Source organism: Squalius cephalus, assembly GCF_949319135.1.
Source record: "Squalius cephalus genome assembly, chromosome: 21".
Lineage (NCBI taxonomy): Eukaryota > Metazoa > Chordata > Actinopteri > Cypriniformes > Leuciscidae > Squalius > Squalius cephalus.
Genome location: NC_137142.1, coordinates 29,985,416 through 30,000,839, shown reverse-complemented (window position 1 = coordinate 30,000,839; position 15,424 = coordinate 29,985,416). Strand labels below are relative to the sequence as shown.

Genomic DNA, 15,424 nt, shown 5'->3' with positions numbered 1-15,424 from the left:
GCGCTTGTTAAAATTACAAATGATTTACTTTTATCTTCTGACCAAGGCTGTATCTCAATACTAGTTTTACTTGATCTTAGTGCTGCGTTCGATACTATAGATCATACAATACTCTTAGATCGACTACAAAATTATACTGGTGTTCAAGGACAAGCACTAAGCTGGTTTAGATCGTATTTATCTGACCGCTACCATTTTGTTTATTTAAATGGAGAAAAATCGATCATAACTCCAGTAAACTATGGAGTGCCGCAGGGATCTGTGTTAGGCCCTCTATTATTCTCAATATATATGCTGCCACTTGGAAATATTATAAGGAAACATGGAATTAGTTTCCATTGTTATGCTGATGACACTCAAATCTATATTTCATCACGGCCGGATGAAAACGCTAAATTATCCAAATTGACAGAGTGTGTTAAAGATATAAAAGATTGGATGACGCGCAATTTTCTTTTATTAAATCCAGACAAGACAGAGGTACTAATCATCGGTTCAAAAAACCACCCACAAAACCTCTTACAATACAACTTTAACATCGTAGGATGTCCTGTTACTTCATCCTCTACAGTAAAAGACCTGGGTGTTATATTAGACTGCAACCTGTCTTTTGAAAATCATATTTCATATGTTACAAGAACAGCCTTTTTCCACCTTAGAAACATTGCTAAGCTACGTAATATGCTATCAGTTTCTGACGCAGAAAAGTTAGTTCATGCATTCATGACCTCGAGACTAGATTACTGTAATGCTTTATTGGCTGGTTGTCCTGCATCCTTAATAAACAAGCTACAGTTAGTCCAAAATGCCGCCGCTAGAGTTCTAACTAGATCAAGAAAATATGATCATATAACTCCAATTTTATCATCACTACATTGGCTACCTATAAAGTTCCGTATTAATTACAAGGTATTGCTACTGACTTATAAAGCCCTAAACGGCTTAGCTCCAGTTTATTTAACGGATCTTCTATCGCCCTATAATCCATTGCGCTCTTTAAGGTCAGTAAATTCGAGGCTTTTGGTCATACCTAGGATATCCAGATCCACCAAAGGAGGGAGAGCATTTTCACATTTAGCTCCAAAACTCTGGAATAGCCTTCCTGATACTGTTCGTTGCTCAGACTCGCTCTCCCAGTTTAAAACTAGATTAAAGACGCATCTCTTCAGCCAGGCATTCATATAATACTTTTAATCTTACAGTTAAATCCGACCTCTAGTTCATAAACGCCAGAGGAGAACTGGCCCCCGACTGAGCCCGGGTTCTCCCAAGGTTTTTTTTTCTCCATTAGGTCACCTGATGGAGTTTTTCGGTTCCTTGCCACTGTTGCCTTTGGCTTGCTCAGTTGGGGATATTTGGGAATATTTAATTTAATTAATCAATCAACGATACTATTGATCAGCATTACCAAACGTGGACGTTCCACTAGAAACAAACATTGATGTATTGTTTTATTACTGTGAAGCTGCTTTGATACAACCTATGTTGTGAAAAGCGCTATATAAATAAACTTGACTTGACTTGACTTGACCTGAAATCCCCCAACTTCCGTCAACATACCAGCGTGAATAGTAGCCAGCTATTTTTCCTACAGTAGACATAGTGAATGGCGATGTACATGACGGATTTTGTGAGAGACGAGGGGGGTGACTTCTCAGACAGTCAAGAGCCAGAACCATACCTCTATGAACCAGAGTTTTCAGAAGATGAGCTGTGTGCTTTGGAAATAGAACGACAGGAGGAGGAGGTTGCGATCACTCAACAGCCTGAGGACGGGAGGATGAGAGCCAACACGAACTGGTGGTGAGTGTGATATCTCTGCACCCAAGTAACAGTGCTTCGCCTGTGCTTCACCCCAATATAGTCCCAAGTCAATATCTGCCTAGGAAATCACCTAGTCTTAATCTGCATTGCTATTTGTATTCGTTGTGAATACGCAGGCCACAAGAAGTAATTCTTTTTTTTTTATCACTTTTACTCATGACATGCTAGCTGGCAACAAAGGATTCCATTCATTATGCTAAGCTAAGCTAGCGGTGGCGCTTCCAAACTAAAACAATGCATGCACTGAGACAAAAATGTGTTTGCCCACCTATCTAAATGTAGGAAAGACGGTGAATAAGCCCTATTTCAAAAAACGGTGGAGTGTTCCTTTAAAGAAGAGTGACAAGTCATAGGGGAGTCATCTACGGGAGTTATCATAATTCATAAATGGTGCTAATAAATATATATATTTTTGCGAACAACAATATTGTCTCTTTCTTCTAAATGGCCCTTGGAATTTTAGAAAAGGGATAAATTGTCTTTGTCTGCATAAAATGCTATGTAGGACACTGTTTTGTAGCTGTATGACGACCAATAGAGAATAGTACAGCAGATATTTCACCGAGGATCCATATGATTACAGGGTACTGTATGTCTAATGTGCTAAATACGCTTAATATCTAAATGTAACTTTATATAAATTCACAACAACATATTTCACTCAGTCTCCTGTATAACCTACGGTGAATATAACTATTCTACAGTAGGTCATATATCATTACTTGTCATCTGATCCAACTAAGCGTATTATTAATTTACAAAAACAAATAGTCTTCTGTAGTTAGGAGAGTGAAGCCCAACTGAATATCTACAGATATTTTAATTATAAAATAAAATTCTACAGATCTATAGAAATTTTTTAAATTAACAAAAACCACAAAATTGGTCAAAGTCTATGGACGGGACGGTTATTAATGTGTAAGTTTCCAGCGTCGATTTAATTATGTTATTTCGCAGTATATCCCCTACTGGACACATCAGGAACAACAGGAGCGTTAAACTGCCAGGGGCGTAAAACTGCTCGTCCGTATTATCTTCCGACTCCAGGTCTGCAGCCTCCCCGTATAGGGATGAGTTGCATGCTTTAACAAACGTCCCGTCCTCCAGGAGAGTCCTTGCATGAACACTGTGTTCCTAATCTAAGGACACTCACTAATTTATTCTCCTCACGGACTGTGTGATCTAAGCTGCTGGATATCTCTTCATCCCATGGAACTGGGTGAAGGTGGAAGTTTCAGTGTCAAAAGAGATGGAAAAGGTATAATTGATCGAAAGTCAGCTTCATAAAATACTTACAGCAGTTACAATTGACAGAATTCCTGATCTGAACACAAAAGTCAGTTTATGTTGCATTACTGCTGCATAAAGAAATCCGTGTTTCCATGTTTATAAAAAGAGATGTTGCTATATCTTCTGCATATTTTGATTTAGCGTGATATTAATGAACTTCAATGTCATTCTTTAATGTTACCACGGCAAATGTCAAAGGGGTCGAACTTGAATTGCATTGATGTCTGGTTCATCATTGTATTTGGTGGTGATGTCCAGAGGACGAGTGTCATTGCTAGCGATGATGAATACGATGGAGGAAGAGTTGAAGGTCACTCTCTTTTTGGGCCGGTCAGCACGGCTATGCGACATCACAATGGGACGTACAGGGTGCTCGATGCGGGCCAGGGGGCGGTCCTTAATGGTGTGTGGCAGACTGGCCAGGCGAGAACAAAGCATCTGTAACATGCACCTGCGAAACTGACCAATCAGAAAGAGGAAATACATTCATCAAGATGCACTGCACAAAATGACAGTACACATTCAGTAAGCTTTAGATAGATAGATAGATAGATAGATAGATAGATAGATAGATAGATAGATAGATAGATAGATAGATAGAAAAAAAAACTATAAACTAAATTGAAGAACATGGTAAGTGCACTGAAAAAAATTATAAAAAATTGCCAGTAAATTTCATAAGTACAAAGAAACTATGAGCAACACAATAATTACATTTCATAATTAAACATGAAATTTTTAAGTAGAAAGACTGAAATGGCATTTTCTTGTAAAATGTACTCAAATAATCTTTGTTTTATTTGACAATTTTGAAAAAAAAAATTTTACAGTGCATATTCTGCTGACAACTTTATAATTTAAAGATTTGAAGATAAAGATTTTCATGCCACAATTTACGGTAGCCTACAACTAACTAACATTTTATAAAATTAAAAAATCATTATGCCCCAAAAATTATTCTGCTGAATCTAGTATAAAATTGTAAGAAATTGTAATTTTATTTTTTAAGATTTATATTACTATTTATCATCATAGTTATTTTAATAATTTTATTTAAAATCTCAAAAGGACTGAGTGACCCCTGCTGACCTTTCTGCTCATGAAGGCGTAGATGACGGGGTTGTAGGCGGTGCTGGATTTGGCGAAGAGAGAGGGAATGATGGCTACCGTGGGGGAGACGATACTCTTCCTGCCAAAGGCCTCCAGCATGGAGACCACAGCATACGGTGTCCAACACACCAGGAAACAAGAAATCATCATCAGGAACATCACCGCCACTTTCTTCTCATATCGCAGAATCTTAATCGTCTGAACCGTCTGCAGATCCTGGATAGAGCGCAGCTAAAGGAAGAAGATTTTGTCATAAATCTGTTTCATTTGGTAAAGCACATCACACGTCCTAGAAAAAAAGACCAGGTCATGACATTCAACCTTAGATAATTTATATTGTGTGTGATGACATTTTTCACTGTTTGGAGAGCCTTGGATTAGCTAACATAAATGAATAAATAATTTAAACAATATTTGTTTATTAATTGAATTTTCAGATACTGACCAGGGCTGCGTAAAGACCATTGTCAATGTTCTCTACAATCAACTTAGGTCATGATGCTTTTGGGAAACGCAGCCCAGTTTGATATGACACCTACCGGTAATTTAGTAATGATAAAGCTACTCAGATTATGATGTAAAAAAAAAAAAGTTTTTTAATGTTCTTTAATATTCTTGGCGTGATGGTAAAGACAGCAGTATTGGGAACAGTAAGTCTGTGTTATTAAGAAGTGACAAGTTAAAACTTATTTTCTAAATTATTTAAAAATATGATTTTTAAGTTCTAAGAAAAAGTTCAAGATAGAATTTCCTTTTATCGTTTTTATAGGGTGAGGTAAGAAGGCTAGAAATGGACAAGCAAACGTAATGATATTCTGGCAAATTTAACATCACAACACCATTAAAAATAAGCAAACATTAATTTAAAAACATAGTAAAAGTTGCTATCATAAATGTTTTAAACAGATTTTTTTTAAAAAACTATTCTAGAAGACAGAAAAGATAAAGAAGGAATAGAATAGACCAGAACAAAACAGATTTACAAGCATCATAAGAACAACTGATTTACAGTCATTTTAATACACATAATACATGCAATCTGGATCATACATCCACCCATTTGTATGTGCTTAAAAGTCATAACCAGTGTTGGTGTAATGCATTAGTGATTAATTATTGTAGTTTAATTACTTTTCCCTTAAAAAATAATTTTTACTCTTAATTTTTCTGCATTTAATTACAGTTAATTCTGATGTAATTGCAAATTCTTCATAGACTAACAATTCTATAGAAAACAGTGGATTTAACATCAAAATTTTAACGTCTAATGTTAAAATGTATGCTTTTAATGTAACATTCTCCCTTCACTTTAGTCAGTTCAAGAATAATTTATGCAATTTTATATATATATATTTTTAAAGAATTATAAGAGCTGTTTAATTTCTATCCTTGTATTGTTAAACTGGTTGAGGTTGATATGGGATTTAGAAAGTAATTAGTAATAAGTAATGCAATACTTTTAAAGAGAGAAATTAGTACAGTAATCTAATTATCTAATTACACAGTTTAAGATAATTAGTAGTAATTACTCTTATAGAGTAACTAAATAAAGTAATAAAGTGAGATTAAATACATAAAGTATATTTAAGTTATTTAACATATTTAAGTATTGCAGGTTTGCATAATATTCTGACTTTGCATTTCGCTGTTTTAATTCATTTTGAGGAATACTGAATCAGTTTAGTGCAAGTGAGATGAGTAAATGCTTGCTCACAGTAGTCTAAAACTACAATAACCATCATGTTTACACAGCGCACACAACACCTCTGCTTCTCTTTTTCTCTCAACATGGGGACAGGAGAGCTGTCAGTCAATAAATGGGAAAACAAAGTAAAATTTAAAAAAGTAACTCAAAAATGTATTGTAAATTTAAAAGTAATGCGTTACTTTACTCGTTACTTGAAAAAAGTAATCTGATTACGTAACTCACATTACTTGTAATGAGTTAACCCCAACTCTGGTCATAACAGATTCCACATAATATATTGCACATTATGTTCATGATGATAAAGATATATATTTTCCCAAGCTGATTGGCTTTAGACAGAGGTCATATGCTCAGAAACATAATGCCCTACTGAAGCTTCTTTAATTAAACATGCAATTTGCATTCATTATCGTCACACAGCTGCAAGAACAGCAATAAAATTTGCTGAGTTTGACTGGACATCTCTCAGGGCTCCTGCCATTGTGTAACTAAAACAGAACTGGGTCACCACTTGGGTGCGCAATGGTGTGAACAGCTGATCAAAGTTTTCTCCTGAAATAATTGAGTCAAACTGAAGATGGTTTTCCAAACCCAGTATAGTCATGCTGCTGATAACGTGCCTTATCACCTTCATTGATTCATTATTTGGGTAGATGATAAGGAGTGTGCATTTTTGGTTTATTAACATCAAGATTAAGGTTAAAAGGGAATGTGCATAACTTTAGTCTTTTGACAAGTCAGGTTTTACCATTTTAAACAGCTTTTCTTGAACAAGTTCATAATAAATGGCCCCAGAATACATGTTTTAAACCGTGTTGTAAATATAAATATATGTTTAAATGTATACAACTCTAAGTAATCTCTCAATTTGAATATTTTACTAATTCATTCATGCATTTATTGATTCGCTGATTCATTAATGCATTCATTGATTCCTTGATTAATATATTCAAGGATTTGTTGGTACACTTAACCATGTTCACTCATACAGAACAGAATAATCAAGACGTGAGGAGCTGTTCTGTACAACACAGAGGCAGCATGATCCTCTAAAGTCAAGGACACTAAAGGTGCAGTTAAGAGAAAAAAACCTCAGAGCACTTTGTAAACCCTCCCTTTGCCAACAGAGAGAATGAAAAGAAGCAGTCTGGATCATTAAGAAACCCCTGCTGTGCGTTCTGGGGTGAATTTCGGAGCAAGAATACCAACACTGTGAATGTGTTTATGTATTTTCAAGGGGTCTCGTCTGGTATTGTGCCTTAAGGGTTTAACCTTTAGTAATATCCTTATGAAGCTTCCAAAGCCGTGTTGAAGTCATCTAAATTATTAAATGTGCTGCCAGGTTTTCTTCATCTCAGTGGTGTTGGACTTTATGTTGACAGTTACCAGTGTGTATGCATGAACTGATGCCACTTCACAACTGAGCTGTTTGTTCCTTTCAATCTATGCTTTTTTTCTGTCTCAAATCAATACAATTCTTAGATTCAATCCAAATGCAATCTTGTGTTGTGCTGGTACATAGTCGGCTGCTCATCATCACTTTGTGGTTGTTGTGGTTTGTTTAATCGATCCAGCAGTTTTACACTTTCTGACTGACTGCTGTATCTCACATATTGATCCACACCATCACATATATAAATATATATTTATGCAGTCTGCCATTGATCAGAACAACAGATAATTCCACCAGAAACTTCAGCCAGTGTTGCTGTTTTGAATGCTTTCATGAGAATCAACCTACAAACGGCTTACTTGTGGCTGTCTCTGTACATAAAGCTGAGATAAGAGACATTATTTCGAAACGCTTCAGTAAGCACACAATCATTTGTAGATCATTTTACAGCAGTCCTGCCCTCCCCCACCTGGGCGGCAGTGCGGCACACCTGATCAAATCTGACGCACAGGAGCTGCGCTGATGAAAACCGCAAGCTATTTACGTTCACAATCACCGTCTCTGCTTATTGTTTGAAAGCACCTTCAGACAATAGGCTTTTAGTTGAAATAGCCCCTCACACAGAATGTGTTGGCCCCATACACTGCTAAATCACAACAGCTTGACAGTGTGTTTATAGAAGAACAAGAGAGAATGATGAAGGTTAAAAACAGAAAGAAAGAAACTCAGGTGACATGCAAATCACAGGTCATGTGATGCTTTAAAATACAGTTTTGTTTGTGCCTTATATATATAAAAGTAAAAAAAGTGACTACATTTGTGTAATTTGATTATTTTTGCAATGTAATGCGCTAGGTTACTTTTGCATTACTTTTTCTCACCTAGACTGGGCTTGCTTGTTTGTTTTTTAATTTAAAAAAAGGAGCAAAAGTTCTATTGTGGCAAATGTAAAGGCCTTTTCACGCCAAAAGTAAAATGAATAAGCCTTAGGCTCAAACAAACCTTTTAGCTGTGCTGGATTTCAGAACAATAGGACGCAGAAGAAAAAAATGTTCCACACCTTAACTTCATCAATACAAAACACAAATGTGATATTAATCTAAAGTAATTTTTGTTTATTAGTGTGGTTGAATTGGATCATTGAAGGACAGCAGCAAAGACACTGGTTAATAAAGTGAGATTAAATACATAAAAAGTATATTTGTGTTATTGTAGGTTTGCGTAATAATTTGAGTTTGCATTTCGCTGTTTTTATTTATTTTGAGGAATACTGAATCAGTTTTGTGCAAGGGAGATGAGTAAATGCATGCTCACATTTAGTCTAGAACTACAATAACCATCATGTTCACACAGCGCACACAACGCCTCTGCACTTAAAGGGATAGTTCACCCAAAAATGAAAATTAAAGGGGGTTAATAAAGGCTTTCTGAAGTGAAGTGATGCGTTCGTCTAAGAAAAATATCCATATTTAATACTTTATCGACTAAAATAACTAGCTTCCAGCAGACGGCCGTACGCATCGATTTACGCCAAAAGAGTATTCGTCTGAAAGAAGAATGTCATATACACCTAGGATGGCTTCAGGGTGAGTAAATCATGGGCTAATTTTCATTTTTGGGTGAACTATCTCTTTAATCTGATTTCTGTCAACATGGGGACAGGAGAGCTGTAAGGTCAATAAATGGGAAAACAAAGTAACTTTACGAGTTACTTGAAAAAAAGTAATTGATTTTGTAACTCAAGTTACCCCAAAACTGTGTATGTATGTGTATATATATATATATATATATATATATATATATATATATAAGACCATGTTTTGAAACAACCACCATAAATCAATGAAAAACCCCTTACAAAGATTCAGAAGTAGTGTGTTTGTAGCTTATCAGGTTGAAGGCGATATACGTACTGTATAAAAAAATTGATTTTGTTGGAATAAATGTATGTATTTAATTAAATTCATAAATATTATTAAATAATATTTTTGACTTGGATAAAACCAGTTAATTTAGATGTTATAATTTTTAGGTTACCATTTTTTTCAGTCTGTGGCACACATAATTAAAGGAAAGTGTTTGCCTTACCATTTTCACTGTATACAAGATGTTTCCATAACAGTAGGCCATGACACCCACAGGGACAAAGAAGCATCCGAGGAGGAAGAAGAGAATGAAGGAAGCATCATTGGGATCTTTAGACGTCCAGTCAAGAGAGCAGCCTAACTGATGGACTTCCAGCGTGTAGCGGTTCCATCCCAGGAGAGGAGCTCCAGTCCAAGCCAAAGAGTACAGCCAGATGTGTGTGATGGCCCTCCAGGCCCAGGGGAAGTCAATGACCTTGGCATGAACCACACGGATGTAGCGCTCATACGCCAGGCCGGAGAGAGTCATGATGGACACGATACCTTAAAGGACGAAAAGAGAGATAAAGAGACAGCTGACCTAGATAGATAGATAGATAGATAGATAGATAGATAGATAGATAGATAGATAGATAGATAGATAGATAGATAGATATTATAATTATCATAATGTGTCCAGATATTTCTCTTTGAGTTTGTTTGTAATTCTCATTTTTTTTTATGCTTCTCATAATATTCCCATTACTATAAAACATTCATCATCCTGCCTGGAGTAAATTATTTTTTTAAAAGATCAATTAAAAGCATTAGAATAAATACTATGCTGTATAAACAATTTATCATGCACTTAAAATAACATTTTATAATAAATAAAACAAATATAATAGTATTATTTTTTAATTAATTGTAAGGATGTGATACTGGTACAAAATATAATTCGTTTTTTTCTTCTTTTGATTTTTGGGTGAAATGATCTGGATCATTTGTGAGATTCACACATCTGTAAATGTAAACTATATTATCGCCCAGCTGCAACTATAAGGTATGAAGATATTGAGCTATTAAAATAATGATTTTATGTTCATTTGCTTTAAAACAATAAATATTGTGCAAAGTGTTATACAAATAAATGTAAATGCTAAACAATGTGCCTTCTCTCTTTTACAGAAATCAAGCTCCCAGGATACAGTCCTAAATTCAACAGATGATGGATCATAGTAATTGCTATCATTTCATTTTCAGAAGTAAATAACTGTATCTCAGAGTGGCAGTATACACAGACTGAGACTACTCTGGCAAGAGACTTTCCCCCAATTACCCAGACATCCGCAGTCCTCAGTGACAGAGGCAGGCCGGTGGGGAGGCAGCACTCGCATTTTTCCTCTCAGCTGTCAGAAGTATTCACACAGACCTCTTTTTACATCACATAGAACTGTGCTTGGTAATTTTGATGTGGAATATAATGCAGGATTACACACTGGGCCACATCTCATCTTTATTTAAACTAGTCAATTCTCAAAGGGGCAGAAATTGCATAAAAAGCATAAAAGGAAGCCATTTTCATCTAAATGCATCAAATGAAGCAGTACAGAAGCAATCACGAGGGATGATAGACTTTGAACTTAGAATAAGTGTGACCTTGGGGGCGCAGGTGCATAAAATGACCATCTATCTTTCAGAAATGAAATTACAAAGCTCTTCTCAAAGCATATCCTATCACAGATGCGTTGTTGATAGTCTACCGGTTATTTCTGGTCCATTAAAGTGCCATTATCTGACTCTATTCGACTTTATCTTTCCCTGCAGCAGATGGACTTTTATTTTTATAAATGTGTCACAGTTGTTTACGAAGCTGCATCTTTGCTTTCCGTTGTAAACAATATCAAATAGGCCTAATGAACCATAAATGTTCTTATGACCACGAAGCTGTGGCTATATCTGATATAGATAAGTTAGCCATACCATACATTTCCTTTAATTTGATTCATGCTGCCAAAAATCCCTTAATAACTTGAAGAAGATTGCATCAAATGAGTCAAATGATGATCATATGAGATCATTTGGGAAAGCCAAAATGGCATGAGAATTAAGTTTCCTGCCCCTAAGATTTTCATCCAAAGAAAAACACCCTACTATCTCACGCCTCTTCTAAATTTGAAAAAGATATCTCAACAATATCTCAAACTGTCCTCTGATTTACTAAGATCTTACCAAAAGACCTCAATGTGAACATTTCTCATCAAATTCTAACAAGATCAAATGTTTTCAGCTATGCTATCCAGAGTCATTTAATGTTCATTTTATGTCAATATGTTATCAATGCAGACAATGTGTTATTTCTCTTCTCCATATGATTACCAGCGATTCCATACTTCCATAGTTATTTAAAGATATACATACACCTATAAGTTATGATATTACTCCAATGTGTTGTCTTGTTCTCATAGCTTTTTAGAAGTTATTAAGATAATTTGTCGCGAGGTAGCATCCTGCCAGTCTCGCTGCTGCAGACTTTTGTCGCGTGAGAAAAAGGCAGTTTCGTGCGTCCATTCAAATAGTCTCTCATTCACAAAGCTGAAATAATATAAAGAATCACAACTTACTTACAGTTTACTTAATGCCTGGCAGTTGTGGTAAATAGCATCCCACACAAATAGCTAAATGTGGTTGGTACTGTGCGTTATTAGGCTAGCCTAATTTTTGCTCTTTTAAAACCTCGGTAGCCAAACTATACAGTTTGGTCCTGTTTGGTTTCCGTTATAGCCTAAACCTACGCATACCGTATGTTCAAGATGATTTTAAATGATTTGTTTTTGCTTATATTTAACATCTGTTTATATGTGCTTTCTATAACGTTTTTAAAACGTATCAAATTACATAAATGCACCAAAAAAAAAAAAAAACGCCATGACTTATGTTAACATTTTCCCTGAGTGTAGCCTACAGCAATATGAAACCATTTTAACGACAACTGACCAAAAACACATTTAAAAATGACAGTTTTCAGATATATCAGACAAGGCTACAATAAAAGACGAATAAACTAGCCATCACAAACGGAATATGCAAATCAACTGTTCTGTATTGATGAAGTCATATAATAAAACAACATGTAAGAATGACTTAGAATTAAATTCGAAGTATAGCCAACTAAGAAAACTTATTCAGGTGACTGTCGATAGGAACTTAAGACAGAATACTGACCGAATAAACTGTTGCTGAATCCATCCCAAACACATGTGGCAGAATTAAAGACCCATCCTCTCTTTACGCACGAGACGAATGTGAAATTAACTCCAGTGAGGGACACCAGCAGATCGCTGACACTTATATTCACTATTAACAAATTAATCGGAGTTCGGAGTCTCTTGAATCTGCAGTAGAGAATAATGACGATGATGTTATTACAGAAGCCCAGGACACCGATAGATCCGACGGTGAACGTCAGGAGTTGATAAGTCTCATCGGCGAAAATATAGTTATAGTTCTCCAGGTTCGATGTTTCATTGAAAGAATTCATTTCTTTTCTAAGTGAATTTCCAGCATGGTCACTGAAACGCCTGAAGGTCAGTGACCCGATTCAGCAGCCCGTCCAGAAGGAACCAGGGCAGTCGACCAGTGTTTGTAGTTCAGTGTGTCAGTAAGGCTGAAGAAGACGTCTCAGAAATAAATGTCACCTACTTCCAGAAAAATGCGTAAAAGTTCCTCCTGGATCCACAAGAGACTTCCAGCGTTTGCAGGGATTGCCTGTCACTGCTGACTGAGCGATGTGATGTTCAGTGTGTAGTGCGCTGTTATGAACACTAATCACAGTAACGGTGATGTTCCGCATATCTACTGCGCTGTTTTGAAAACTTATGACAAGAACGGCGATGATGATCAGCATAACGTGCTGAGAGAAAAATAGCTGACTAAAATGTGCTGTATTAATAGGACACTGACACTTGAATTTCTGAACTAAACATTAATCACAGGTCGTATTATGCTGTTTTGACAATTTATGACTAATGGCAATAGCCTATTCTTTTTTGTGCTTATATAGTTACGGTGATGAGCTGTATAAAACGCGCTGTTATGCTTTTGAAATGGTAGGCTAATGTTAAAAACTGTTATGGCTGTTATGAAAACCAGTGACAGTAAGAGCGTTTAATGTGCTTTTCTACTCGTGAAGTTGTGCATACCTACTAATATGCTGTGAATGACAGTACAACTGGAATTAACCTGTCACTTTAATATGTTCCATATTTAATAATTTGATACAAAACAAATGCCAAAGCAAAATATCCACCGTTAGTCATGAAAGGTTATGAACATGCAAATGCAAGCACAGGTGATTGGGGAGCATCATCATAATCAATGATGCCCCTGCAGCTTAGCCGGTGAAGGTTGGTTCAGATGATTCACTGCTCATTACATGCCAGCTGTTAACATCACACTCACCTCATCCAGGCAAAATAGAGAGCTGCACAATTTTTGTTTATCTAAAAGAACTGATTCAGATCATCACCGAATATATTGTTAGAATAGCCTATAAAGAGAAGTCTTATGCTCACCAAGGCTGCATTATACCTGATCAAAATATGACTGGGAAGAATACACTAAACTTGGTTAGGATTTTAAAATGACAAAATTATTTGGGCATTATTTTAGGCAAACTCCAGCATATAATTAAATATGGGTTTTATTGTATTATGCAAAAAAGGCATAGAAAATCAAAAAGCTCACAGGAAATGATATAGCCTACATTGATTACAATGTAATAATAATTTGTTGGTTCTCCCTTGTTTTTGATTACAGCAGCCATTCTTCTGAGCATTGACTCACTAGGCTTTGCACGTGTGTCGTGCTTCACGTATTTCCAATCCTCCTTACGTTCTTCCCAAAGTTAAGCTTCATTAAGACCTGCGTGACTTCTCACAATGCAGGTTTATAATTTCCCAAAGCTTTTCAATGGCTTTGAGGTCAGGGGACTGAGGAGGCACTTGAAGACTTCAAAAAAATGCTGAGCATGAACACTTTCATTGCATGCAACTTTGTTGCGTTTGCGGTGTGTTTGGAATCATTATCGTGTTGGAAAATACACATTTGATCTGCAAACAGATCCTCCATACTTGACATTTTGTCCAGCAGGATCCCCAAGCATTGGTCCATTTTCAAAGTGCCTCCAACTTTGTCAGCCCGGTCTCACCCCAAAACGTCACATACTGACGCGTCTTGACCAAACGGCAATATACGACGAAAAGGGTACCCCTAAAACGTCCATATGAGACGAAGACATAAGCGCACCAGCAGCGCCTCTTAGCGGTACCCTAACGCATACCTAAACCTACCCATAACCCGAATAGTCACATACGGACGTTTTAGGGGTACCCTTTTCGTCGTATATTGCCGTTTGGTCAAGACGCGTCAGTATGTGACGTTTGGGGGTGAGACTGTGTTGACTTTGTAGATCCTTCCAAAACCTGCAGCAGACACGAGTCCCCAATAACATTGTTTCCCCTGCTGTGCTTAATGGCACACGCATGCATTTGGCATTAAAACACTCCAGTCGTCTCCTACAAACATGACACCGTGCAATGCAATTTTGACTCCAATCTTCCACTCTCCAGTCCTTATTTTCATTGGGAAATGCAAGTTTTTTTTTTTTTTTTTTTTTTGCAGTAGATAAAACTAATCTAAGAAAACTAATCTACTTTCTTTACTGGCACACAACCTCTCAATCCAGCCTCTCATAGCTGTTGGCTTACAGTTCAAGATGAAATTGGAGGTTGGAGGTTTCATCCAGGTCTTTAGAAGCTGTTTTGATGTGGTCCCACATTCAGGCTATTTTCATCTTTCTATATCAAAATGCTCTCTAACCTTCAACAGCACTTTACTTTCTGAATGGTAGTGGTCTCAGTGCTTTGAAATAATTCTGTGCATTGTGATCGTTCACATCCAGCACATGAGCGATATCCAAAACCAGATTGACCAAAATTGCTTGCTGGGCATTTTCCTTGTTTATGTGAGGATTTTGCTTTTACCCCCCAGTAAAATTGAGGATTCACAGTATAAGAACACGAAAAGGTGCGAACTGTACATTTATTTCAGCAGCTTTCTGTCGAGACTTTGATCATCTAAGATAACTTTGAGCCAGTTGATCCTGTGCTCTTGCTGTGGTGTTTTTTTTAATTTTATCTCTTGTTACTGTGAGAGATACCATTGCCAGGATAATCAGAAAAACATCAGAAAAAC

The 15,424-nt window shown here is 36.4% G+C and overlaps 1 protein-coding gene across 1 annotated transcript; it reads right to left on the bottom strand.

The window, feature by feature from the left end:
• Positions 1 to 440: 440 nt before the first annotated feature.
• Positions 441 to 12,988, bottom strand: opn3 (opsin 3). Its single transcript, XM_079854499.1, has 4 exons — positions 12,395 to 12,988; positions 9,414 to 9,733; positions 4,204 to 4,455; positions 441 to 3,573 (listed from the first exon to the last, which is right to left on the bottom strand). Exons 1-4 carry the CDS (start codon positions 12,708 to 12,710, stop codon positions 3,307 to 3,309), a joined length of 1,155 nt encoding a protein of 384 aa, XP_079710625.1. The 5' UTR covers positions 12,711 to 12,988; the 3' UTR covers positions 441 to 3,306.
• Positions 12,989 to 15,424: the final 2,436 nt, after the last annotated feature.

Coding starts and splice junctions, on each gene's coding strand:
- opn3 (XM_079854499.1), bottom strand. CDS start 12,710: ATGAATTCTTTCAATGAAACATCGAACCTGGAGAACTATAACTATATT. Junction 9,734..12,394: donor ATTCAGCAACAGTTTATTCG/GTCAGTATTCTG, acceptor TCGTCCTTTAAG/GTATCGTGTCCATCATGACT. Junction 3,574..4,203: donor ACGCCTTCATGAGCAGAAAG/GTCAGCAGGGGT, acceptor CTGATTGGTCAG/TTTCGCAGGTGCATGTTACA.